This window comes from Lepidochelys kempii, chromosome 4 (assembly GCF_965140285.1).
Source record: "Lepidochelys kempii isolate rLepKem1 chromosome 4, rLepKem1.hap1, whole genome shotgun sequence".
Taxonomy (NCBI): Eukaryota; Metazoa; Chordata; order Testudines; family Cheloniidae; genus Lepidochelys; species Lepidochelys kempii.
Genome location: NC_136383.1, coordinates 116754294 through 116779158, shown reverse-complemented (window position 1 = coordinate 116779158; position 24865 = coordinate 116754294). Strand labels below are relative to the sequence as shown.

The window sequence follows — 24865 nt, the reverse complement described above, 5'->3', positions numbered from 1 at the left end:
GGAAACACCTCTGTATCTACTCAAAGAAGAAGAAATGGTTACTTACTGTAACTGTGGTTCTTTAAGATGTGATGCAGACGTGTATTCCATGACGCACTCACTGTCCCCTCTGTATCGGAGTCTACTCTCGTGGACTTCAGTGCAAACGAACTGAGGGGGGATTGGGGCTGTGCCTCATATAGCCAGAGGAGGGCCCACAGCCATGAGGTGCGAGCACTGCCCCTCTACTGGTACTGACAGGCAAAAGTCTCTTGCTCTGGCACACTGGACAAGTGCACACCTAATTCTAGAAGAACCACAGTTACAGTAAATAGCCATTTCTTATCATACACATTCTAAAAGAATCTACATTGGAGCAGAGCTCTGATGCATTCCTTATCTTCTGCTTCTTCAATTGGGATAAACAGTAGGCTGCTTAAGGAAACTAGAAACTTTGGCCTTGGTGCAAATCAGGACTAATGCTATTAATGGTACTACCCTAGTATAAAAACTGGAGTAAGTGAGAGAAATATCATGCCCTTCTCCTATAGCTTTTCCCTTCAAATAATTTCCTATATTCTTTCATAGGTGCTGGAACTAGGAGTACTGGGGGTGCTGCCAGACCCCCTGGCTTGACGTGCTTTCCATTATTTACAGGTTCACAGTTTGGTTCAATGGCTCTCAGCACCCCCACTATATAAATTGTTCTAGCACCCTTGTAGTACTTTTTAGGATCATATTGCATGATCCTTAATGGTTCATTTGTATTAGCATAAGGGCAGGTGTGGCTGACCTGGGTAAGGTGGTGTTTTGCTGTAAGTAATTGTCCTAGTATTACTCTTGGATACTGAATATCCTTTGTGCTCTTGACTATCTTATTGTTTTGCTCTAGCTCTTCTTTACTTTTTTTCTTTCAATAATACTTTGCTTCTTTTATCTGGTGTGCTATTGGGAGGAAAAGGTTATTTAGTACTTGGATCATTCCCTGCATGTGCTATTTACCTTCCTTCACACCCTTAAGAAATGCTAAAATACTGCAGACTGAAATCTTTGGGGCCTATTAAATTAAAGTAGGATGTGGGGCATGCATGACTCAAACACTCTTCTGGATGCCTGGAGTAAAGGCATCACCAATATGTCTTTAAAAAAGGTAAATCAGGCTTTGCTATATGAGGAGGCACTTTGTAAACTGCTGTACTTGAATTCTTATAAGAAAAATGTATATCCTTCCCAAGATGAAACAAAGAAACAAATCTTTAAGAAAGATGTTATCTTCTTGAAGTTGCAGTTAAAGCCCACTGCATATTAAAGTCTTTTTGATGATAAAAGTAGGGAAACAGAATAGTCCAAGGATTATGGAGATAAAAATAGTAAAATACTGAATACCACAAATTGGGGAAAGGCCAGTAATTTACTTGAGATGATTGTCTGACATCATAAAACCAGGGGAACAAAACTGAGCAGCTGAAAATGTCAGCAGAACCCTGAGATTGAATCTGTGCCCTCTGGCTGACTCCCTGGTTGTGCTAATTACACATTAGGTATAATTTCCTTAAAATAAGGGAGCGTGGTATATTTCTAATAAAGAATATTTAAATGGGTGAAAGGTAACTATTATATTTTGTTCTCTAGGAAAAGGGCTAATAACTCACTGGAAGCACATGCATAATAAGATTTACGGTTTATCAAGAGAGCACTTTTATAAACCATGTGAATTCTGTGTGCTTCCCAAGAACAAAATATGATGTATAATGGCAAAGACCAGCCTTAGCAATGAGGGCATTTTCAATTGTGTTAAATAGTGAGTGCTGAATCCTTGCCATTGATATATATATATTTTTTTTACTCAAACCTGCATTGACTGCCATGTTAGTTTCACTTTGGTAACAAGCTAAGGCTATATGTTTTTAGATGCATACAGTATAGTTCAGCTGTCGTGTGTAAGCAGAAAAATATTCTTTATGAATGAATGAATGAAATTAATGAGAAATAAAGGGGGAGTGAAAAGCCAAGTGTTTCTCCTCCTTTCAGGTCATTGTAGCCCAGATTATGATTAACTGACATTTTGGGGTTCCTCCCCCTTTGCAGCTGAAACGTTCTCGGGAGACAGAAGGTCAGCTGAAGCCCCTTGTAGAGAAAAACAAGAGGATGACCAAAAAGAATGAGGACATGTTACAGTGTATCCAGAGGATGGAAGAAAAAATTAAAAATCTCACAAGGGAAAATGCAGAAATGGTAAGTAACTGTCTCATAGGTATCAGAGGTTACTTTGTAAGAGCAGCTGCTCTTAGTAGCTTAGAGTTGAAAACAAATGTGTGGCTCTTACTCAGATAAATACTGGTGTGTCAGAAGCTAAGCCATGTGAATGTGTCAATGTCAAATACAATATGCTAGTGGTGGATAGTATTCTAAAATCAGAGTGTTTATTTTTATTTGCTTTGTCATTTATTAAACAAAATTATTAAGAATAAGGATAATTGTGGCTTTAATTTGTAAAGGGTATAAAATAGAGGGCTAAAATTCACCTTGGTATACCATGGGATTTTGCATGGATGTATATGTCAGAGCTGAATTTGACTTGTATAAACTAGAGATGGTAAAGACCCTTTTCAGGATTGTTCTCTAGAGTATATTCACCAGTGCTTTCTCCATCCTAGTTTTAGATGTCCAAGTGAGATGCAGAATATACCCTGTATGTGTTTAAAGTGTAAATATTTGCTTGGTGGAAATATTGTGCTTTAGTTGTGCTGGAGCATCACATCAGTGTATCAGAGGTGAGGGTTTTACCTAATGCTGCAGAAAGACATTTAAGAATTGGTTGTGTTAATAATAAACTTGATTTTTGCAGAAAGAAAAGTTATCCACGCAGCCAACTTTGAAGAGACACACTTCCTTGAATGATCTCAGTAGCACACGAGAGGAACAAGAAATGGAATTCCTGAGACTGCAAGTCATAGAGCAGCAGCATGTTATTGATGATCTCACAGTGGTAATACTAAACATGTTCAGTACACATACATGCATAAACCTATCATCTGAGAGCAATATTCAAGTTAATTTGGATTGAGTACAGTTAAAACTGGCAGTGTAGTGACATGAAAAATAGTTCTTCAGCACTTTGTTTATTCACTTTGTAGTAAATTTGAGTTTCCGTAGCGCATCAGTGGTGTTATTGCAGCCATACCCAGTGGTGATCTCATAACTCAGACTTGCCTGGTGAATACCTGAAAAGTTGATTTGTAAGGTACTGCAGAAAATGATGTTGAAGAATCGGCAAGTGGCGCTCTTCATTGCATCATTAGTGATCATTAGAGGTATTGGGGAAGTAAGACATGAAACGGAGATCTTGACCTCTCATGGTCAAAGTACAATACAATACACTACAATACTGTATGCAGGACAGGACGCCAGGTAACATCTTGTGTCTTGGCCAGATTCTGATGTGGGTGACTGCACCGAAAATTCCATCAGATGTATTTTTCACTTCCGACTCTAAACTGTTGTGTTGCTGTGCAACATGAAACACCTGCTGCATTTCACCGCAGAAGCTGGCGCATTTAGGTGAAGATGAAGGGGTTCCCATAAAAGTTTGTAAAATTCTTTGAAGGTGCCATTTAAGTTACCATCATTATTCTGAATTACTGTGCACATTCCCAAATTTTCTCCTCTGGAGCAGTGTGCTGGCAGAGATGGATTATGGATTACTTCACCATTTCAAAACAAGCATTGGTAGTTTGCTATTCTTCCACTTTCTGGATTGAATTACTAAAAAGAAGCCCTGACTTGAGTATTCCAGCGGGCTGTAGTTCAATATCGGCAGATGAGAGACAGCTGCTCTAGCAGCAATTAGAGTTAGAAACCTAAAATCACTGTAATCCTTTTAAAACTGGAAGAATTGCAGGGAAGGACACAGAAATTGGTAGGTCAGAGTAAAGCTGGAAAGGATAATAGAATTAGGGTAAAGGGAGGGGGGAGTTAGCAGAATAAAAGAGGATTAAAAAAAAGTTCGGAGGGAGGACATACACGTTATCTTTTCCTTCCCTCCCTCTTCTTGTCTCTTTCTACTGACTGTTACCTTCTCCTGCTACCCCCTCTGAAGGTTAAGTCAGTATTCTTTGGCTGAATGATCGCAAGATCTAAAAGTCCTAGGCATATTTGTGACCTTCTTATTTTACAACATAGATTTGTTACAATCTTCTTCAAAGCGGATGCTAAAAGAAAGGCACAAGGTAACTGGGATCAGACACCAACAAACTTGTGCTTGAGCTTCCTAATTTGTATTCAGAGCTGAGTCCTGTAAGCGTGAACAGTCCGTGCCTTACCTTCTTAGCACCCCTGCCCTTGGGAGGCTGAGTAACCTACATCGTGTGTTCCCTTTTTTATTTATTTATTTATTTTTTAAAAGCAGCCGCAAACAAAAAATATCTTCATATACGTGGTTCTGTGTCAGAATGTATGTGACCGACTGATTTAGGACTAATAAAACTGAGCTAGTCTTTGCTATTGATCGTCAGGCTGAGAAGGGCAGGGCACATTCTTGCCTGTCGATGGGTGTTGCTATATTTCGAGAATATTCAGAGAAAAAAGAACAGTCAGAAATCTGTGCCCCCGTATTTTATAGACCTTTTCCTGCCAATTTCAAGATAAACCTGTGGAGTACATTGCTGAATGTTCTTGAGCTTCAAGGGAAAAACATTCAAGGCAATGTTCTTGTTTAAATATTTCAAGAAGTATTTATGCTGTTTGTAACTTTGCCTCATGCTTTAAGAAAACATTTGATGATGTTTCCTTTTGTCACGTGTAATCTAAATACGTGTTAAAGAAGTAAAATCATCTCTTTTACTCTAGGAAAGAGAACGCTTGTTACGCCCTAAAAAACCAAAAAGGAAAAGTTTGAAACCTCCAAAGGTGAGAGTCTGGTGTACCAGCTATTTTGTATCTTGCAAATGTCATACAAACTTTTTGGGTGAAATATGGGCTCCATTTAAGTCAATGGTAAAACTCCATTGAATGATTTTACCCATTATTTCTAACTAATGATAATTAACACTCCCTAAGTCAATGTTCCTAGCCAAAGTTCTCCCTCACACACACACACACACACACACACACACACACACACACACACACACACACACACACACACACACACACACACACACACACACACACACACACACACACACACACACACACACACACCCCTTAAAAGAAAATCTAAATAGCTTGTAGCCACCATGGCCTGAATTTTCAAATGTGACTTCAGGCAGCTTTAAAAGGGATCTGATTTTTCTGCGGGCTGGTGCTTAGCACTTCCTAAAAATCAGGCCCTTTGAAGGTATCACAAGTTGGATGCCCCAAATTATTAGTCACATTTGAAAATTTAGCCCTCTATATCTTTAGAAATTTAACCTGAACAGTATTTGATGTATAAGTAGTAAAATGGAGCATAGCTAATTTGAACTGGAGTGCAATATGGAATGCAAAAATGAAAGAACAAAACATGTATTCATTTATTTAGACAATGGTAGATTTTGTTTTAGTGTATACATTCAAAGTCTAATGGTAGTTGTATCGTAGTAATATATATTTTTAAGTTTTTTATATATATTTTAAGTAATGAAATCTACTATAAAATCTTCCCTGAAAAGCTAGTTGCTAACGCACGCGCGCGTGTGTATATACATGCCACACATTTGTGGGTTAGCAGAAGTGGGAATTAGTGTGGTTCTGCTGTACATTGAAATAACACTTGCTTTATAATTAAGGCTGCGCTTTAGTCACGGAAGTCACAGAATCCATGACTTTCAAAGACCCGCAGAGGCAGGGAGCTGCGGGGGTACTGCCTCAGACAGTGGCAGCCCTCCTGCAGATCCTGGCCACCATGGGTGGCAGGTGGGACCCCCCACCACTCCCAGCCGCCGCGGGTGGCAAGGGGGTTCCTGGAGCTCTGAGCCCCCACGGGTGGTGGGGGTCTCTGGACTCCCAGCCCACTGGCAGATGCCCTGGCTTCCCATTTTGTCATGGATAGTTTTAGTAAAAGTCAGGGACAGGTCATGGGCTTGCATGAATTTTTCATTATTGCCCGTGACCTGTCTGTGACTTTTACTAAAAATATCCATGACAAAATCTTAGCCTTATTTATAGTGTGTTCTTGATGGCATACTCATTATGTCCTCATGGTGGTGCTTTTTTATTACTTTCACTTTTATAGTGTATAGGTTCTGAAAGAACGACTTCGGATATATTTTTGGTTCTGTGTCTCACTAGAAATATTTTTAAACAGTGTTCATAATATTGCATTTGTTTTATGCAGAGAGAATAGTTTCAAAGAAATCCATAAGCCTTGCAAAAGTGTGATATAGGGTGAGGTTATAGCAGATCTGTATTATTCAGGCTAGGCATAACAATCCTGGAAGTTCATCTGTGGCAGAGATAAAAGTGGGGCCCTTTAAAAATAAAATTAATATTTCTGTATCTGATCATATGTTCAATATTGTACAATAAAGAGTCCTAACACTGTTTTAAACTGTAGTCTTTGGGATTATAAAATACTTGTTTTTATTAAAAGTAGTTTACTACTTTCATTTCCTTTTAATGAGATGGTGATAGCCATATTATGTGACACTAGGAATATCAGTAATGAAGGAAAGAGGTGGGATGCTAGCTTCTACAATACTTTAATTATTGGAAAAATCCTGTGTTACTATAAGCGTGTATTAACAAAACATAATAAAACCACTTTGACCACTTTTCTTATACATGGCACCCTTTCCCTGCCCTCTCTCTGGCTGTGAGCGCCTTCTCTAATGCCTATTTCTCTATCTGGAATGTGCCTAGTATATTGTGGGTGCTGCCATCTGTTTACTCTGGCTAGTCAAAATCAGATTTGGAGCAACTTGACTCAGAAAGCAAATGAGGTTTGGTGTGGCTTAGCCCTCATTATTCCAACAAAAACTCTGTTGTTCTACGTTTGTTCTGACCATGTCATAGCACAGTTGTTGACTGACTTTTGCAGCGATTACAGTGAGATTTTTCTTTTTATTATTTTGGACAGTTTCACTTGGACATTGAGTGATTACGACTCAATTTTATGTACTTTTATGTCCTCTCATGTCCATGCCTTGTGGTGGCATGACAGCTGGCGTGCTCTAACGATCCCCAGAGTCTGTGTCTGCGTGGTCTTTTTGCTCCTGGTAGGTACAAACATGCTAGATTGGTCTGTGTGGGAGGGGCCAGACAAAACACACACCCTGGTCCTCCAGGTTGGGGATTAGGCACAGGGCTAACAAACCTGTCCCCTAAAAAACAAAATATGTTACGGAATCAGTGATGGAGAAATCGACCATTACTGTGTGTGATGGCCTTCAGGAATCAATGACCCACCTGACTGCCAGTGATGAAAGCCAAAAGGAAGCCACTGGCATGAAGACTGAAGTGCTCAACACCAAGTTGACAAATCTTTTCTGAAAAGCTAGTTGCTAACGCGCACACGTGTGTATATACAGGCCACACATTTGTGGGTTAGCAGAAGTGGGAATTAGTGTGGTTCTGCTGTACACTGAAATAACACTTGCTTTATAGTTAAGGCTGTGCTTTAACGTGACTTCCAGAATCCGTGACTTCCAAAGATCCGCAGAGGCAGGGAGCTGCGGGGGTACTGCCCCAGACAGCGGCAGCCCCGCTGCAGATCCTGGCCATCACGGGCGGCAGGGGAGACCCCCCGCCACTCCCAGCCGCCGCGGGACAAGACAAAAACCAAACGTGGTTTTTGGAACGTACAGACAATGCATGAAACAGGGAAGCTAGCTCAGGTCACAGCAGAGATGAGACACTATATCTTACACATCCTGGGTGTCGGCAAAAGCAGATGGACAGGACAGGAAGATTAACAACAGCCTTGGGAAAACCTTTGCTATATTCTGGAAGGGATGATGGACAACACCATGAGGGTGTTGCCATCCTTTTGAAGAAGGAAATGGAACATTCCCTGCTTGAATGGAAGACTGTCATCAGGAGACTTATGAGACCAGACTGAAAGGGAAACACAATAATATCACCCTGATTCAGTGCTATGCTCTGACAAATGGCAGTGATGAAGAAATAAAGGACAAATTCCACCTTACATTACAGGCAGAGTTAGAGAGAATACCACGCCACTACCTAACTATCGTCATCGGAGACCTGAATGCCAAGGTCAGTAAGGTCAACACAAACAGAGCAATGGGAAGACATGAGTGTGGCACCATAAATGAAAACGGAGAAAGGCTTGTTGATTTCTGCAATATAAACGACTTAGTCATCGGCGGAACCCTATTTCAACATCTTGAAATTCATAAGCTGACGTGGTATTCTCCAAATGGCAGAGGTAAGAACCAGTTTGATCATATGATGATCAATGGCAAATGGCGATGCTCACTGACAGATGTAAAAGTGAGAAGGGAGCCGATGTTGGCAGTGACCGCTACCTTGTGACAGCCTCCATCAAGCTAAAACTGAGAAGTGTGGGTCCACCAAACAAGAGACATAGACGTTATGACAGTGACAAGCTAAAGTCCCCTGAAATACAGAAAGCCTTCATTCTGCAGTTAAAGAACAGGTTTCAGGCACTTGCAGACCTTGAAGAGGAGAGGAATGCAGATGAGGAGATCAACAAGAAGTGGGACAAAGTAACAGCAATTTATAAACAGAGCAGTGAAGCCTGTCTAGGCTACAGGCAGAAAAGAAGGAAGAAGTGGATTATACCCAGAACATGGGACGCCATAGAAACCAGACGAGCCCTGAAGAAAAAAGTTTGATACAAAATCCCAGAAGCTAAAGGAAAAATACTGCGAGCAGTATAGCAAGGCACACCAGGAGGTCAAATGCCTTGTGAGAGTGGACAAAGAACAGTATATTGATAATCTGGCAACACAAGCAGAGGATGCAGCTGCTCATGATGAACAAGGAACCATCTACAAAATGACGCGGCTTATCAGTGTTAAATGGCGGACATCAACAAACACTCTCATCAGGGACAAACAAGGCCTTTACTAACAACAGAAAAAGAACAAGAAATGCGCTGGACAGAGCATTTCAAAGAATCGCTGAACAGGGAGCTACCTAAAGAGGAAGCAAACATCCAGGAGGCAGAAGAAGATCTTGATATCAGCACAGACACCCCAACTAAGGGAAGAGATCATTCAAGCCATCAAATCCTTAAAAAATGGGAAATCTCCTGGCAAGGATAACTTGAATGCAGAATTGTCCAAGGTAAATCCTGAGTTAGCAGCATCTATCCTGGCACCTCTATTTACATCAGTCTGGGAAAGGGAAAAAGTACCAGATGAGTGGACCAATGGCGTTATAGTGAAGATACCAAAGAAAGGAACTGAACTCTCAGAGATTGTAATAATTGGCATAGTATCACCCTTTTATCTGTGCCAAGCAAAGTATTGTGTAAGATCATAGTCCAGCATATATCAGAGGCAGTTGATAGCATTTTCAGAAAAGAGCAAGCTGGTTTTCGGAAAGGGTGTGGATCCACAGACCAGATCTTCACTCTACGAAACATAATAGAACAATGCTTAGAATGGCAACCACAACTCTACATAAACTTCATAGACTTTTGAGAAGGCTTTTGATAGCATTCACAGGACCAGCCTATGGCACGTTCTGCAGGCATATGGAATCCCTCTCTGTATAATCAACATCACCAAAAGCTTCTATTTCAATTTTACATGCAGTGTTGATCACAGTGAGCTCCGTTTTGAAGTCAAAACAGGAGTATGTCAGGGGTGTGTCATGTCTGCAATCCTCTTCAGCATTGCCATCGACTGGGTAATGCAGCGTACAACAGAAGACATGACAAGAGGCATTAAATGGACACCCTTCTGTCCCTTAAAGACGTGGACTTTGCAGATGATTTTGCTGTCCTAGCACATACCCAACACCGTATACAAGAAAAAACAACACATTCAGCGCATTCAGACTCCACGCATTCAGCCAGCAAATTTTACTGAAAATCAACCGCAATTAGACTTATATCATGACGTTTAATGTTGCCTCACCATCACCAGTACAGATAGAGGATTATGTTCTCACCAATGTAGAAACATTCACATACTTGGGCAGCACCATCAGCCAGGACATCCGGAACAAAATCAGTAAAGCCAGGAACACCTTCAGGAGCTTAAATTACAGTCTGGAAATCATCAAAATACAACGCCAAAACCAAACTCAAGATTTATCAGAGCTGCGTACTTTCAACATTACTTTATAGTGCAGAATGCTGGGGAATAAGAAAGTATGACCTGTCCAAAATGTCTTCATTCCATACAACCTGCCTCACAAAAATCCTCTGTATCTTTTGGCTTAGACCTATCTCAAACCAAGATCCATTGACACAGTGCAGCCAAGAGGAGATGAGAACCAGCTTCCAACCAGGAAGCTCTGGAAATGGATTGGCCATGTGCTTTGGATGGAAATTGATTCCATCACCAGAGTAGCAATAAGATGGACACCTGAAGGCAAGCGAAAATGAGGCCGCCCGAAAACAACATGACAAAGAGTTGTGGAAGCCGAGCTGAAAAACCTGGGGCTCAGATGGAGAATCATTGAAAGACTTGCCAGAAACAGACAGCAATGGAGGAGCTTCCTTGCTGCCCTAAATGCCTGAGGCATAATGGGAACATGATGATCATTTATGTAGTTTCTTAACATTGCATTCACTTCCTAGAAGATGTTTTTACTTTACTATTTAAATTAGCTCCTAATGGGGCATGCTTGGCCAGACCTTTCCCAGCTGCTGATTTTGAAAGTTTCCCCATAAATTCAACATATTCACAGTTCATAATTTAAAAAAAAAACATTATCAGTTTCAATTTGAGTGGTCATTGCCTATCACATCAAAAGCCTATCAGTCTCACCTTTTAAATAAACTTTTCCCACAGTTGCCAAAGAATTTTTTGTGTCTACTCCTTGTTTTCCCCATGAATGGGATGACAATTTAGAAAGGTCCAGTCCAGTAAAGACATCAAAATCCTGAATGGCATTCCCATTATACACTATACCATTTGTTTTGTGACCATAACTGTCAGTAGCTATACATGATTGTCCCTGAAAATATATATTTTGCCAAAATAAGATAAACCACTATGTCTTGTCCTTGCTGATGTTTTAGAGTGGAAAAAGAGAGCTGAATAAACTCTGATTTGGGAAGGTGTAATATTACTAGAAAACCTAGTGAAGACAAATGTCTTGACCTACAGTATTCCAATATCCCCTCCTCCCGCTTGTGTTTTAAAAATTGCTCTCCGGTCAGTGTGTTCTAAAGAAAAGGTCCTCAACTATGGATGTTTAAATCGGTATTTGGGAGCATTTCCATTGTCTTGCTGATTAACATTTGTAAATGGCTGCTGACTAATGTGTCTTCCAATTCTGAGTCGGTGTTCTGAAAAAGATGGAATTATTCAGTATTCTGCTTTCTCATTTTCTGTGCCCCACCATACAGAGCACAGTATTAAGTGAGCACAGAAATCAGTGGGGTTTCTCTATTGTTTTAGTAGGAATATAACAACTATATCAGGAAGAAAAGGAGTACTTGTGGCACCTTAGAGACTAACCAATTTATTTGAGCATAAGCTTTCGTGAGCGACAGCTCACGCTCAAGAAAGCTTATGCTCAAATAAATTGGTTAGTCTCTAAGGTGCCACAAGTACTCCTTTTCTTTTTGCGAATACAGACTAACACGGCTATTACTCTGAAAACTATATCAGGAGGAAACATAAAGTATGAAGCAATAGCTATGATTACAGACTCCATCCCCTCTTCATGAGGGAGAATGGTACAACTACTAACAGACATGCAATTCAGAATATTATTTCACGCTATCGACGCAAATCAGAGGTCGAATTGTAAATACCAGAGTACTGTAGTGAAAAGAGGAGGAAAGTTGTTCAAGGAGAAATAACAGCATTTAGCTCCATTGCCCATACTTAGTACATTTTAACCCTTAGGACACTTTCTGCACCTAAAGTATTAAACACCTGGATGAGTGGCCAGTATCTATGGTACCTAGGGGGTCCACATGGGATAATGTGGCAGGAGAAGGGAAGGCAAGGCAAGGTTTGTAGCTGGTGAGGGAATGGGCCAAGTCTGGTCTTCCATGATAAATTCTGACTGTCCTGCCAGTTTGCAGGCCAGGGGGCACCGGGAGATGTGTGGCATGCTGCACTAGATAGAGACTCAAAGAAAAGCCAGCTAAACAAAAGGGTGAAGTGAGCCCTGCTCCTGGGAACTAGGTTGGGGGAGCAGGAAATTCTCTACCTGATTTTAGAGGAGGAGATGCTGGCTCCTTCGTGCTTCTTGTGTGGAAAGGAATTCTGGGGATTGAAGGAACAGGTGCGTGGAAGGAGGCAGATATCATGAGAGAGAATAAACCAAGGAAGAGAGAGAAGATGCTTGTTCAGCTCACTGTAGAGCTGGTCAAAAAGTGGTAAGTGTGCTTTTTGGTAAATAGTTAAATTTTCTGCTTTTTTTGAAGTGCGGGAAAAGCAAAAATATAAATGTTTTTTGTTTTTCTTGCTTTGTCTCCTTCCCCCTACCCCCTTTCCGCTCTTTGTTCCTTTTTCCATTTTGCCACTGAAAAATGGAGAGAAAAGGGAAAAATTGGAGGAAATTAATAACTGAAAATCAATGTTTTTTGTTTTCTCATTTGAAAAAGTGGAAAATTTCAAAATAAGCAAGTAGTTTGGGTGAACATTTTTGGTTTTGAAAAATTGTCCACTTTTTATTTTAAAAAAAATTCGAACAAAATTTCACCAGCTTGACTTAAAACCCATAAATAAAAGAATGAACCTCCAAAGGCCCTAAGGGTTTGAAGCCTTCAAGTCCTCAAGAATAGGTTTGCAAATGTTCTAACTGCCCATATTGTCATATAACCTGTAGGTTATTTTTCATGCATGCAGCTACAAGTGGCATTGCAACATTGATTTATGCTTTTAAAATGTAAATACTTCCTTGTAAATGTTTGCACGTTTCTGTTGCTAGTGGGAGATCATGTACTTCAAATTAATCATTTATGGTTAGATCACAGACTAGTTTTTAGAATCTAGGCCTCCTGTGATGTGTTTGATTAGGTTACTTTTGTCTGACAGACTTCAAGTAATGAAGGGTGAAGTTGACTAGAAGGAAGCTATGTACTATCAGAAGACTGTATCTTCCATGTTCTGTATACAATTATTTGATTGAAGGATGCAGGGTCAAGCTCTACATTTGTATATAATTTTTGTTCCACTCCCTTTAATTCCTAGAGAAAAAACCCAACATTGATAGAGTTAAGGTTGAAAGTATATAGGGAAAATGTAATACAAAGATGTTGTAATTATTACAGAAAAAAGCATTATAATTTCAGGAAATTCAGAGTTAGGATTAACCCTAAATCCAAACATCTCAAATTCTGGAAATGCAGTTAAGGCACCCAAACAAACTTATTTTTCTGCCCTATAGTGATGCAGAGAAACCACCGTACAATTATAGTTAATGTATTTTAGTGTCTGTCATTCCAGATTAGATTAAACTGATTTTTAAAGACACATTAGATCTGCCATGGTTATTCCTTGTGTTGTTGTATCTTGAGTAGAACTCTCACTGTCAATGGGAACCATAGTAGCTCAACTACCATTTAAGGCAGCCGTGTCTCAAAGATCTGATGTAGCTCTATGACAAGCTGCCTGTGAAATTCACTAAGAGCCAAAACTTTGTCCTGAAGTAAATTAATTTAATGAGTGTTTTATGCATACATCTGAGGACAGTAACTGGCTGTCAGCCTATGCTTTTGTCTCAATTCCCAGGTTTCAAGGACAAGAAATCTGGAATGTTTTAGAATTGATAACTAGATAATCAAGTCCAGCAAGATTAACAGAAATCAGCTTAACAGCAAAGCAAGCAAGATGAACCTTGCACAAAACTTTTATTTCAACGGTTTAGAAAAATAAGCAAAACTGAGATAAACGTAGGCAGACTGGATTGATTTGAAATTGCCTTCCAGACCCAAGCTCAACAAGTCAGACACAAACATCCTGATAAAATCAATTTTGTCTCAGAATGGGGGCTAAAAAAAAAGTCAATATCGACAGAACAGCATCTGACGCTTTAATCTGTTCATAGCTTACTCAGATTTCAAGCACTGTTCACTGAAAATAAAAGCAAAGATGTTGTTTAGAACAGTGTGAATGTGGAAACCCAGAAAGTGTTCAGTACTGGTGGAAATTAGTTTGTGGCTTTGCCTGTCAGATGGGCTGGATATTTGTATCCACAGCTGACTATGATAACATAGGTGTACAATAGTAGAAGTAATGATCAGGATGGCTGTGTTGATTAGGGAGGACTGACACTGGTGGAAATTTACTAAGATTTATCTTGGGGAAAATAAAGTATTTGTGCCTGGCTCTTCTGAGAATCATTCAGTATAATTTACCTACAGCCTATGAGGGGATGTGGACCTTCTTCCTTCTGTGTCTGGCTTTCCCTGAACACGGGAAATGGGGAAACCTCAAGTGAAGCACCTGACTAGAGGGAGCACCTTACTGAGAAGGGCCACGTGAATAGGTTCGGATGCATGTAAGCTGGAAAGTGGTATCTGCCACAAAAGGGGCTGGCTTTGTTTCAGTCTGAGAAAGACTGGGGCAAAGAAAGGCTTTATAAGAGGCTCTCGAGAGTGCTCAGGCCAGAGGACTTGGAACAGAACCTGTGAGGGGCTTCCGTGGAAAGGTATTATATGAAAGGGACCAGGGGAAGATGTAGGAAGAAGTAGTTAGAGAAGCCAAAAGAACGTCCAGGGTAAAGATTTAAGAGAGGGGCCACCTGAGCACTGTAAGTAGAGTGAGCTTTAGCTCACTAAAGCTTATGCTCAAATATATTTGTTAGTCTCTAAGGTTCCACAAGTACTCCTTTTCTTTTTTCTAAGGGAATAGTGACCCAGATGAATGAGCCTGAAGCAGATGGTCATTCACTGGTTAGGACGTTGGAGGTGGAGCCGGAGGTGGAGTGAAGCACCAGGCTCCCATGCACCTTCAGTTGTGCCGCTATCAGTAGAACCCTGACCAAGGGCAAAAAGAGATTTGTTAAATACAAGGACTGGGGAGATTAAATTAACCATTTATGGATTAGTGCTGACTCCAGAATACTGAAAACATGTAACTTTTCTAGATTGGTTGGAAGGATTGCTGTGCAGTGAAGATTTAATTTTGTAACCTGTTAATAAATAGGTGATGGATATGTTCGTGAGTGGGAAGGAACTGCATCCGAACAATTGTTTTTTTTCCCTGAGATGGTACCTTTTAAGATCTGTCTTCTATAATTCTCAGCATGCGAAGGTTGTGTGGAAGCAACAACTCCTCCATGTTTGTTTTTTAATGTTGATAGCCTGCAGTCAGCTTTGCTTGTTAGCTAGAACAAAGTACATATCTGATGAAGTGAGCTGTAGCTCACGAAAGTTTATGCGCAAATAAATTTGTTAGTCTCTAAGGTGCCACAAGTCCTCCTTTTATTTTTTGTAAATTCATATTGTGGTACTTAAGACATCTGATAGGAAAAATGGTGTACTTGCCTGGTCCAGTTAGATTTTAGAGTCTTCTCATGTGAGAGTAGTTTTAGTTCAGCTGGCACGCTTTTGGAAATGCCAAAGTCTTATCTGTTTTTCCCAGCTATATTTCTTCTGCGCCAGGTTACTGTTGCTACTGTAGCTTTTGCTGTGCAGTCTTCTAATTGTCAGGGGATGTATGAATCTCTAGAACATTGCTGGCAACCAGCTCAGGTCTCTAAGAGGTAAAGAGGAGCACTGTGGGGTGGAGCTTTATAACATCTGAGTGCAGGGTACCCAGAGAAGAAATATAATCACCACACACACTCAACCTCCTAGATTTTCTTCGGTGAGAAAGAGCAGCCGGAGCTGATAGAAATTTCTTAATAATTGCATGTGACATCAGATTCCTTGAAGTAATGAGAATATTTTAAAGGTCTCTTTTCTGCTTAGGATTCACTGTAGTTCAGGGCTTTTTTCAGTTTTTTGAAATATATGACAAAGAACCATGAAATCCTGGAAAGGCTTTTATCTCTAGAATGGAATTACAATGATAAAATAAAAATTGGAGTCATTGCTTTGACATCAACAAAATTGCCCATAACTGAAACTGTGGGACTCAAAAGACGAATTTCTGCTTTGTAAGCTTTATTAAATGGGCTGTGTTTGTGATTACAACTGAAACTGTTCACTCTTCAGACCAGCGCAATGGAGTACATACTTCTTGTCTTATATTTCTCTTTTTTTATCTGTCTGTGTGCTCTGGTGTGCCTATATTTTTCTGGCTGCCAGGAAATGACTTATAAACACAAAGGTAAGAAGCTATAAATTAATAGCTGATTTGTTCTAATTACAGCGTAATTCAGTTCATTGTGATTTAGCCACTTCTCCTGTTTTGATTTAATCACTTGAAAATAATGTGTGATACTTAAATCGTGTGGGAAGATGAAGCCACTGAGGCTATATCTGATGAAGTGAGCTGTAGCTCACGAAAGCTTATGCTCTAATAAATTGGTTAGTCTCTAAGGTGCCACAAGTACTCCTTTTCTTTTTTGCGAATACAGACTAACACGGCTGTTACTCTGAAACCTGAGGCTATATAGAAATTAGGTGGTTCATATACATGTAGACCTATCTAATTCAATTAAATGTAGTACTATTATATATATAGATATTTGTATGCAATAACATCTATATATTTTATGGAACAGACTCTGCATCACAAATTTTGTCAACATTAATCAAATTGACTAGTTTTGACTCAACAGGAATCACCACTGAGATACAGAATATTTTGTAGATCTTCATGTTCTGAAAATATATTTACTCTGTCATAAGTCCTATTGAACTTCTAAACATTAATTGCAAAAATGTAATGCACAATTATACTGTAAAAGTATGTGTGAAAACATTGGTATAGAAATCCAAAATTACATCCTAATTTGCACTAATTATTGCCAAATATTTCAGATTTTTCTTATGCATATTTTCAGTTATTGAGATGGACATTTTACACTGAAGGTTATGATCTGAACTTTAGGATTGCATATGTGTACACAAAAATAACACCTTTAATTAACAACTTTCTAGAATTACAAACAATATATACAAATACAATTTCAAGAGTTTTACACATTTTAAGAAAAATTCTGACATAAATAGTATAGTTAAAAAGAGCAAACAGAATAATAAAAGGCACATTAGAATACATATATTTTAGAAATCTATTTTAAATCAGATTTTTGAATTAATAGGTATGATCTTTCATGATCTCTCTGTGTGTGTGTGTGTGTGTGTGTGTGCATATATATTGTTTATCATAGTATTTATTATCAGGTAGTAAAATTTTCTTAACACTTTATCAACTTTGGGTCAACTGTATGTCTGATTTTTTTCCCTCTAGCTGTTTCCCGGTCAGTTTATTTGTTGTGTGTTGTATATGAATCCATTTTTATAGCCAATTGCTACAAATATTAGACTATCACACTTGCAACAATAAATAGTTATTATTAATAATGACAATTGTGTGATTATCTCATGATGTAATTCATAAATATGCCATTAATGTGCAATGGCTAAATACTACATTGTGTCCCAGCAAGTATGTAATCAACGCAAAAACAAACAGGCAAATTCTCCATTCAGGCATAGTAATTAGCAGTGTTTATAAAAAGTAAATGAAACAGATTCGCTCTAAACCCAAAATATTATACACAAATATGTGTAGTATTTAGCAATCCTTGACTATCCTTGAAGATTTTGAGTGTTTCCATGCCATGGGAAACATTAATTTCCCCTATCTAATTATCATTTGCATTATTTATTACAATGTGTGGATATTTCCTGGAGGCCTGGTGCCAATGATGTGTTTAAATATGCTGAGTAACAAATATATCTGTATATTGATAGTTCAGTAGCTATTATTTTTAAATAATCCCTGTAATCAACAAGGCTCTATTACATAAACCAAAAGGACCAATCTTTTGTGTTTGTTTTTATTCCCTGAGATCACCTCTTCTTAAAGCAACAGGTATTCAAGCTGAGTTATTTATAAATCTAGCTATGGTTTGTCTCAATATTTGCAAAGAACATTTCAGTGTTGATGAACACACTTTTGTCCTGAGTTTAATGATGCTACTGATGCTCCCTGTAGGTATTGCTGGGTGTTTCTTCAGTGGTTCACACACACATTGTGCACCATGATTTATTTGTTCTTTTCTAAAGGACTTATAATGAAGGAAAACAAACTTTCTCTAAAGCTAAGGATTATGAAGAATGTGAATGCTAGAGGAGAGAATTAAAATTCTTGGATTAATTTCCATCTTAAATGTCTTGTCTTAGACATAGTTCTAACATATAACATAGAAAATCCTGGAGCTTACTGAATAACTAAAAATAGCTGTGTACCTGAGCAGGTTTTAGTACTTAAATCCCTTTTCTTTTTGCCTCCCTCTGTATAGATTGGGTAGCAATTCCTAATGACCTAATAAGGATTGGAAAGGGAAGGCTGATCTCTAGAGATCTTTCAAGTGCATGGGTCTATATTTGTGGCCTCTGCAGAGTTATGAAGAGTCCAGGCTTTATTCAGGTTTCTACTTTCTTTCAGTTTTTGAACTTTTTTCAACATGAACATAACATATTTGAAAGGGGATTTTTATACTAGAAACATTAGGCTCTTAATTCAGTCTGTGAGTGAAATTTTTAAGTATTCTAAGGGTTTGTCTTCACAGCAAGTTAGCTTAAGTTGCTCTGCTCAAGTCAGCCTAGCGCAAGTGAGAGTGGCAATGCTGCAGAACAGTAACACCATGCTCTTTATTGTGCTTTACATCAGTATATCTCAAAACACTTTACGAAGGGGTCAGTATCACTCTCTCCATTTTACAAATGGGGAAACTGAGGAACAGAGGTGAAATGTCCAGTTCACCCAGCAGGCCAATGGCACAGCCAGGAATTGAACCCAGGTCTCCGGTTCTCTACCCAGTAAGCCATGGTGCCTGTCTCAACACTCATCCTACGGAGAATGGTTTGATTAGTAGCACAGAATGATTGGTTTAGCAGTTGATGAGTTGTGCTAATTTAAGCTGTGGCCTGTATCCCCTCCTGCAACTGTTGATCTTCAGCAGAACTAAGAGAGTTTAACTTTCACAATTGAATGTCTAAACGATGCTTTTATTTTTGAAGCAGCAGAATTTTCTGCAGAGTTACTGTATTCTGGGCATGTATCAAAAACTGAAGTAAGGAGAGCACAGAAAGGTTGATAATTTTAAGATCAGTTTACTTTTTTATCAGTCCTATAAAGATTCATTGCAGTTATGACTTTTTATTTGCCTGCTGACATTGGTAGCTGATCTAATATCTTTCATGATGCGTGTTATGTATACGCTACTTGCCTGTACCTTTTAATGCGGTTCTGTTATATTCTGTACCCATTAATTCAATGTTATGTTATCTGTGATGTAAAAAAAAATCATTGAAATATTAATTTTCACTAAAGATTAATTTTCCTTAAACATGCTGGTATTTATTTTTTCTTTCTAGAGAATCCATTTTTCTCATTTTTGAAATGATAGTATTTCAGACAAATGAAGATATATGAACTGATATCTTCAAGTTGATTGCAATAATTTTGAAAAATACATATTTTTAAGCTCTACTTTCTGATTTTTTTTGGTTTTGTTTTTATTAATAATATGAATGACAAATGTCAGTGAATAACTTTTTTGAATACGATATACCCCTCTTCTAACACCCTCTTGTATGTTGCATCTCAATAGGTTGGTTACCTAATATCTCAAAACATGGATGATTTTCTGTGTGGTTAAGTGTATTTTATACTTGTGGTAGAGCATGACTGTATTTGGCAGCTATCAAGTGCAATATGCTGTCTGATTCTTTGAAACACTCGAGTAAAAGATGCTGAAAGGAATAATTTCTTTACCAGCATTCAAATGGTGCATACACATGGAGGGAGCAACACTCTTGTCTTCCCAGGCTCTCTCAGTTTGTTACCAGGGACTTAATCCTACAGCACTTAGTAGGCCATTGAAATCAATGGGACTGCCAAAGTGTCCCAACTTGAGCCTCCTGTCCTTGTGGGTAAGAATCAAAGCATCTTGAGAGTAAAGTCAGACTAGGATTTACTGAAGACCTTTTTTGCTGTCTATTTAACCAGGTTATAGATTATTACTGAATGCCCTATTAGTAACCTAGAAAAACTGACATTTCAGAGGCATGTTGTGGAGACGTTTTTTGGGTTTGACGAAGAATCTGTTGACTCTGAAACCTCATCTGTAACTTCATATAACACGGACAAAACAGACAGAACGCCAGCAACACCAGAAGAAGACTTGGATGATGTAAGTAACAAAGTGTCTTCATAATAAAACATACAAAATGAATGTTAATATTTTTCCTATTTCTCTGTATTTCTGCATTTGCAACTTAAACAGTTGTTTTAAGTCTAGTAAAAGACTGGAAATAAGGTGTAAATATTTAGCAGTAGGAGTAATTAACTTACTGGAACAACTTAGCAAGAGTCATGGTGTCTCTATTACTGACAATTTTAAAATCAAGATTGGATGATTTCTAAAAAATATACTCTGGACTTATGTGGGGGAAGTTCTGTGGCCTGTGGTGTACAGATCAGACTAGATGATCACAGTGGTCCCTTCTGGCCTTGAAATCTATGAAAAATACACTAATTTAGCTAAGCCGTTGCAACCCAGCTAATAAATGACAGCATTAATGTCTGTCTGTCTTGATGAGTTCAGAGTTAATTAAATCAGACTTGGTAAATATCAGCAGTGCTTGAGAAATAGAATTCCTTTTTTCACAATATCTCTTGCTTGTCAAAATAAGAAAATCAATTGGCACTTGCACTGACAAAATCCATGGCTGCTCCACAATAGCTATTCCTAGACTATTATGATTTATTTGATTATTTTGGTTCTGTCAGGCCCTTCTCGCTACGCTTTTGATATCGAGAGAAGTTTTGTCAATTTATTAAGGCTTAAATAGTAAATATATGTAGACATGTTTTTGCTGGACCTGTATGTTATGCACTGCAACCAGGCTACAGTAAGGACTGGCAAGGCCAAGGACAAGATGTAAAATCAAGGTCTCCCTATCCTGTTTGCTAACTCATATGTTCCAGCCTTCAGTTATACCCTCTCTATCTCCTATTCCCGTCCCCAATTCCCCTACTCTACCCAGTTTATTTTATTGTTAGTTTGGGGTTGCCTAACCCTTGTGATTTTTGAGTCTCATGATATTGTTTGGGGTTTTCTTTCTTGGAGCCCCAGTTCCTGGAGTCAGGAGAATCTCCGCTTTCATTTAAAAAAAAATTCTAGCCCTCATGATTGTGGAGAAAAGTTTTAAAATATGAAACCCAGAAGGCAAATGAAAAGACCCCAATGTTTACTATTTTAAAAGAAATCTTAATGATTTTTAAGCCAATGTCATGATTTTTGGACGTGGCATATGTTTTTTGCAAGCCTGGAGTTGGCAATACTGTTGTTTTACTTAGAGCTCTGTAACCAGTATACAACTTTTGCTCATCATCCTGTATTTAAATTACTTTGCCCCAAAACCCTCAGGTTAGATGACTGAGAAAAGAAGGTGCGCATCTCTCTGTCCATGTGCACATGCAGCAGGTCCATGGTGGTGAGCAGCGAGGTCTAATGAGAGTCCTTCAAAATTATGGCACTTTTGTCAGTGAATAAAACTGTGCAGAGTCATATTCTCTCTCATCCCTCCCCATCAGTCTCCGTTCCTTCTCTCTTTCACAGCCTCCCTCCCTCACCCACATGTCTTACCTCAGTTCTCTCATTAGCCATTCACTCTCTGCCCGCCTGTCACACAAATGCTTTCCATTCAGCACTTTCCTTTCACTATCCATTTTATTTCTCTCCCTGCCACCCCCATTCATACACACTGTCCCCTGTTCTATCTCTATTCTGATACATACTCTGACTCACTTTTTCTATCAAGCCAGTTTATGCTGCACTCAAATTCTAAACATAAACACAGTTAGGGAACTCTGCATTTTTCTCTCCACCCCAAAGTCCACTTTCCTCTAATCTCTGCTGGCGTTTTAAGGCCACATCAAGCTTTGGGAATCTGTAAGGTTCTCTTCCTACATTTCTGTTTTCTTTTGTTTGTATTCTTTCTTGCTGTTCTCTTCCCCCACTCCTCCAACTCCATATTTGCCATTCAGAACACAAGGGGATGCAAGAATGAGAGCTGACGGGAGTGAGGGATTTTTCTCTCCTTATTCCCTCTAGGGTTCCTGGAGTTCTTTCTCAGGTCTAAGGTAGGGGTAGTGTCCTGCAGATTGAGCTAGTCGCAGCGGGTGTCAGGCGCATATTTACTGGAAGGGACAGCTACTAGGAATTAGGGTCTGCCAGTGGGGGGAAGAGTAATCAGTGCTGTCGGAGGAAGATTGGTGCTGTCCTTCATATCTCTATATACATGGGTTTGGAAGCAGCCGTTTAACAAACTTTCATGCTCTGGCTGGTAGAGTCTTTGGCCCTTTTGTAAGCCCAGGTCCTGCATAAAGTTCTCACCTGTCCTTTTTGCTCCCTCCCAGCAATTCTACATATCAGTATCTTTACAGAAACGGATAGATATTTTACAAGTTTCACTAGCTACTGCATAATCTCTGAAACTACTGCTAACTTTGTTTTACCTGCCCAGAGAGCTTAATGTTTGAAGCAACAGAAGATGATATACTGTTTTGCTTTTCTGTTCTTTTAAGAGTACTCCTAAAGAAGAGGCTGATTTAAGGTTCTGTCAACTAACCAGAGAATATCAAGCTTTACAAAGAGCATATGCATTACTTCAAGAGCAAGTTGGTGGGACACTGGATGCAGAGAGAGAAGCAAGGGTAAATGAGTTTTATTGAAACTTCTCAGAAGTCTGATATCTCTCATGCTAAGTGTGCCTTTGCAGGTCATTGGACTGCATGCAGTAAATGTATTACGTGCTTTTGAGGATTTGATGATAATATAGTGAAACATTTGTTCTAGATTTATCAGGCCTGTACAGAAAGGAGGTTTCAGAATGCATCTTATCCTGGCTTTTTTTAATCTCTCTCTCTCACACACTCACACACATACACACACACACGTTTAAAATAGCCCTGTTTTTAAGTAATGCTTTCTAATTCAAAAAGACAATCCAACAGAAATTGGCCACCTCCGTCTGCAGGCACCACCCCCGCAGCTCCCATTGGCCACAGTTCCTGGACAATGGGAGCTGTGAAGCCAGCGCTGTGGGTGGAGGCAGCGTGCAGAGCTGCCTGGCCACGCCTCTGCCTAGCAGCTGAGTGAGGGGGATGTTGCACTTCTGGGGAGCCCCCCAGGTAAGCACCACCCAGAGCCTGCCTCACCCCACCCCATGCCCCAACCTCCTGCTCCCTCCCACATCCAAACTCTGCTCCTGCATAGGGGAGGAAGGCAAGGTGGCCCGAGATTGCGCCAGCAGCGGCCAGTGCATCTGGCACAGGGGCTGCCTGAACTGCAGAAGTCATGGAAATCCGTGACCTCCATGACAAACCTACCTGGTGGGTTGTGGGTTTGTCAGGCTCCCAAGCAACCTTAACTCCACCTTGCAATAATGGTTAGCACATATTAATAATAATATCTAGCTTTTTATATAGCATTTTGCAGAGCTTTTTGAGACCTACTGATAAAAAGGAGGCCAGTATCATTATCCCTATTTTGCAGATGGGGAAACTGAGGTGCAGAGAGACAAAATAAACTTGCCCATGGTCACCCAGTAGGCCAGTGGTCACAATGGGAATAGAACCTGGATCTCCTGAGTCCTAGTGCAGATCTTTATTTAGGAGGCCATACCAACTTCCTGTTTGTGATCCAAGATCACATGATGCCTTTTTATCTCTCACTGCTTCTTTTACATGGTTGTTAAGCCACGGTGGCTCTTTTTTAGTTCTTTTACTGTGTTGTTTAATTTGGGGTATACATTTAAGTTGACCCTCTATTATGGTGTCTTTGAAAAGTGTCCATGCAGCTTGCAGGGATTTCACTCTAGTCACTTTTAATTTCTGTTTCACTAACCTCCTCATTTTTGCATAGTTCCCCTTTCTGAAATTAAATGCCACAGCGTTGGGCTGCTGAGGTGTTCTTCCCACCACAGGAATGTTAAATGTTGTTATATTATGGTCACTATTTCAAAGCGGTCCTGTTATAGTTACTTCTTGGACCAGATCCTGTGCTCCACTCAGTACTAGATTGAGAGTTGCCGCTCCCCTTGTGGGTACCAGTACCAGCTGCTCCAAGAAGCAGTCATTTAAAGTATCGAGAAATTTTGTCTCTGCATTTCGTCCTTAGGTGACATGTACCCAGTCAATATGGGGATAATTGAAATCCCCCACTATTATTGAGTTTTTTTATTTTGATAGCCTCTCTAATTCCCTTAGCATTTCATCGTCATTATCACTGTCCTGGTCAGGTGGTCGATAATAGATCCCTAGTGTTATATTCTTCTTAGAGCATGGAATTTACTATCCGTAGAGATTCTGTGGAACATGTGGATTCATTTAAGATTTTTATTTCATTTGATTCTACATTTTCTTTCACATATAGTGCTTCTCCCTCCCCCGCCCTCCCGCCACGCCCTGTTCTGTCCTTCTGATATATTTTGTACCCCGGAATGATTGTGTCCCATTGATTGTCCTCACTCCACCAGGTTGGTGCATTTGATTGTTTCCTGTTGTTTTTCCTCATTGTGTCCATTGACTTTGAACATTACTCTTAACGTTCGTGGTCAGAGCCTCTAAAATTTATGATGGTATATAGGAGAGTC

At 39.5% G+C, this 24865-nt stretch overlaps 1 protein-coding gene across 7 annotated transcripts in view; it reads left to right on the top strand.

Moving 5' to 3' along the window:
- The window catches only part of JAKMIP1 (janus kinase and microtubule interacting protein 1), a 316709-nt gene that overhangs the window by 170848 nt on the left and 120996 nt on the right, over nucleotides 1-24865 (top strand). For all 7 annotated transcript variants that reach the window (XM_073342549.2, XM_073342544.2, XM_073342542.2 and 4 more), the window contains 5 exons: nucleotides 2068-2214; nucleotides 2828-2968; nucleotides 4828-4887; nucleotides 20269-20397; nucleotides 22797-22925. In XM_073342549.2, the coding sequence (XP_073198650.1) occupies nucleotides 2068-2214; nucleotides 2828-2968; nucleotides 4828-4887; nucleotides 20269-20397; nucleotides 22797-22925 (606 nt within the window). The remainder of the gene's footprint in view (nucleotides 1-2067; nucleotides 2215-2827; nucleotides 2969-4827; nucleotides 4888-20268; nucleotides 20398-22796; nucleotides 22926-24865) is intronic.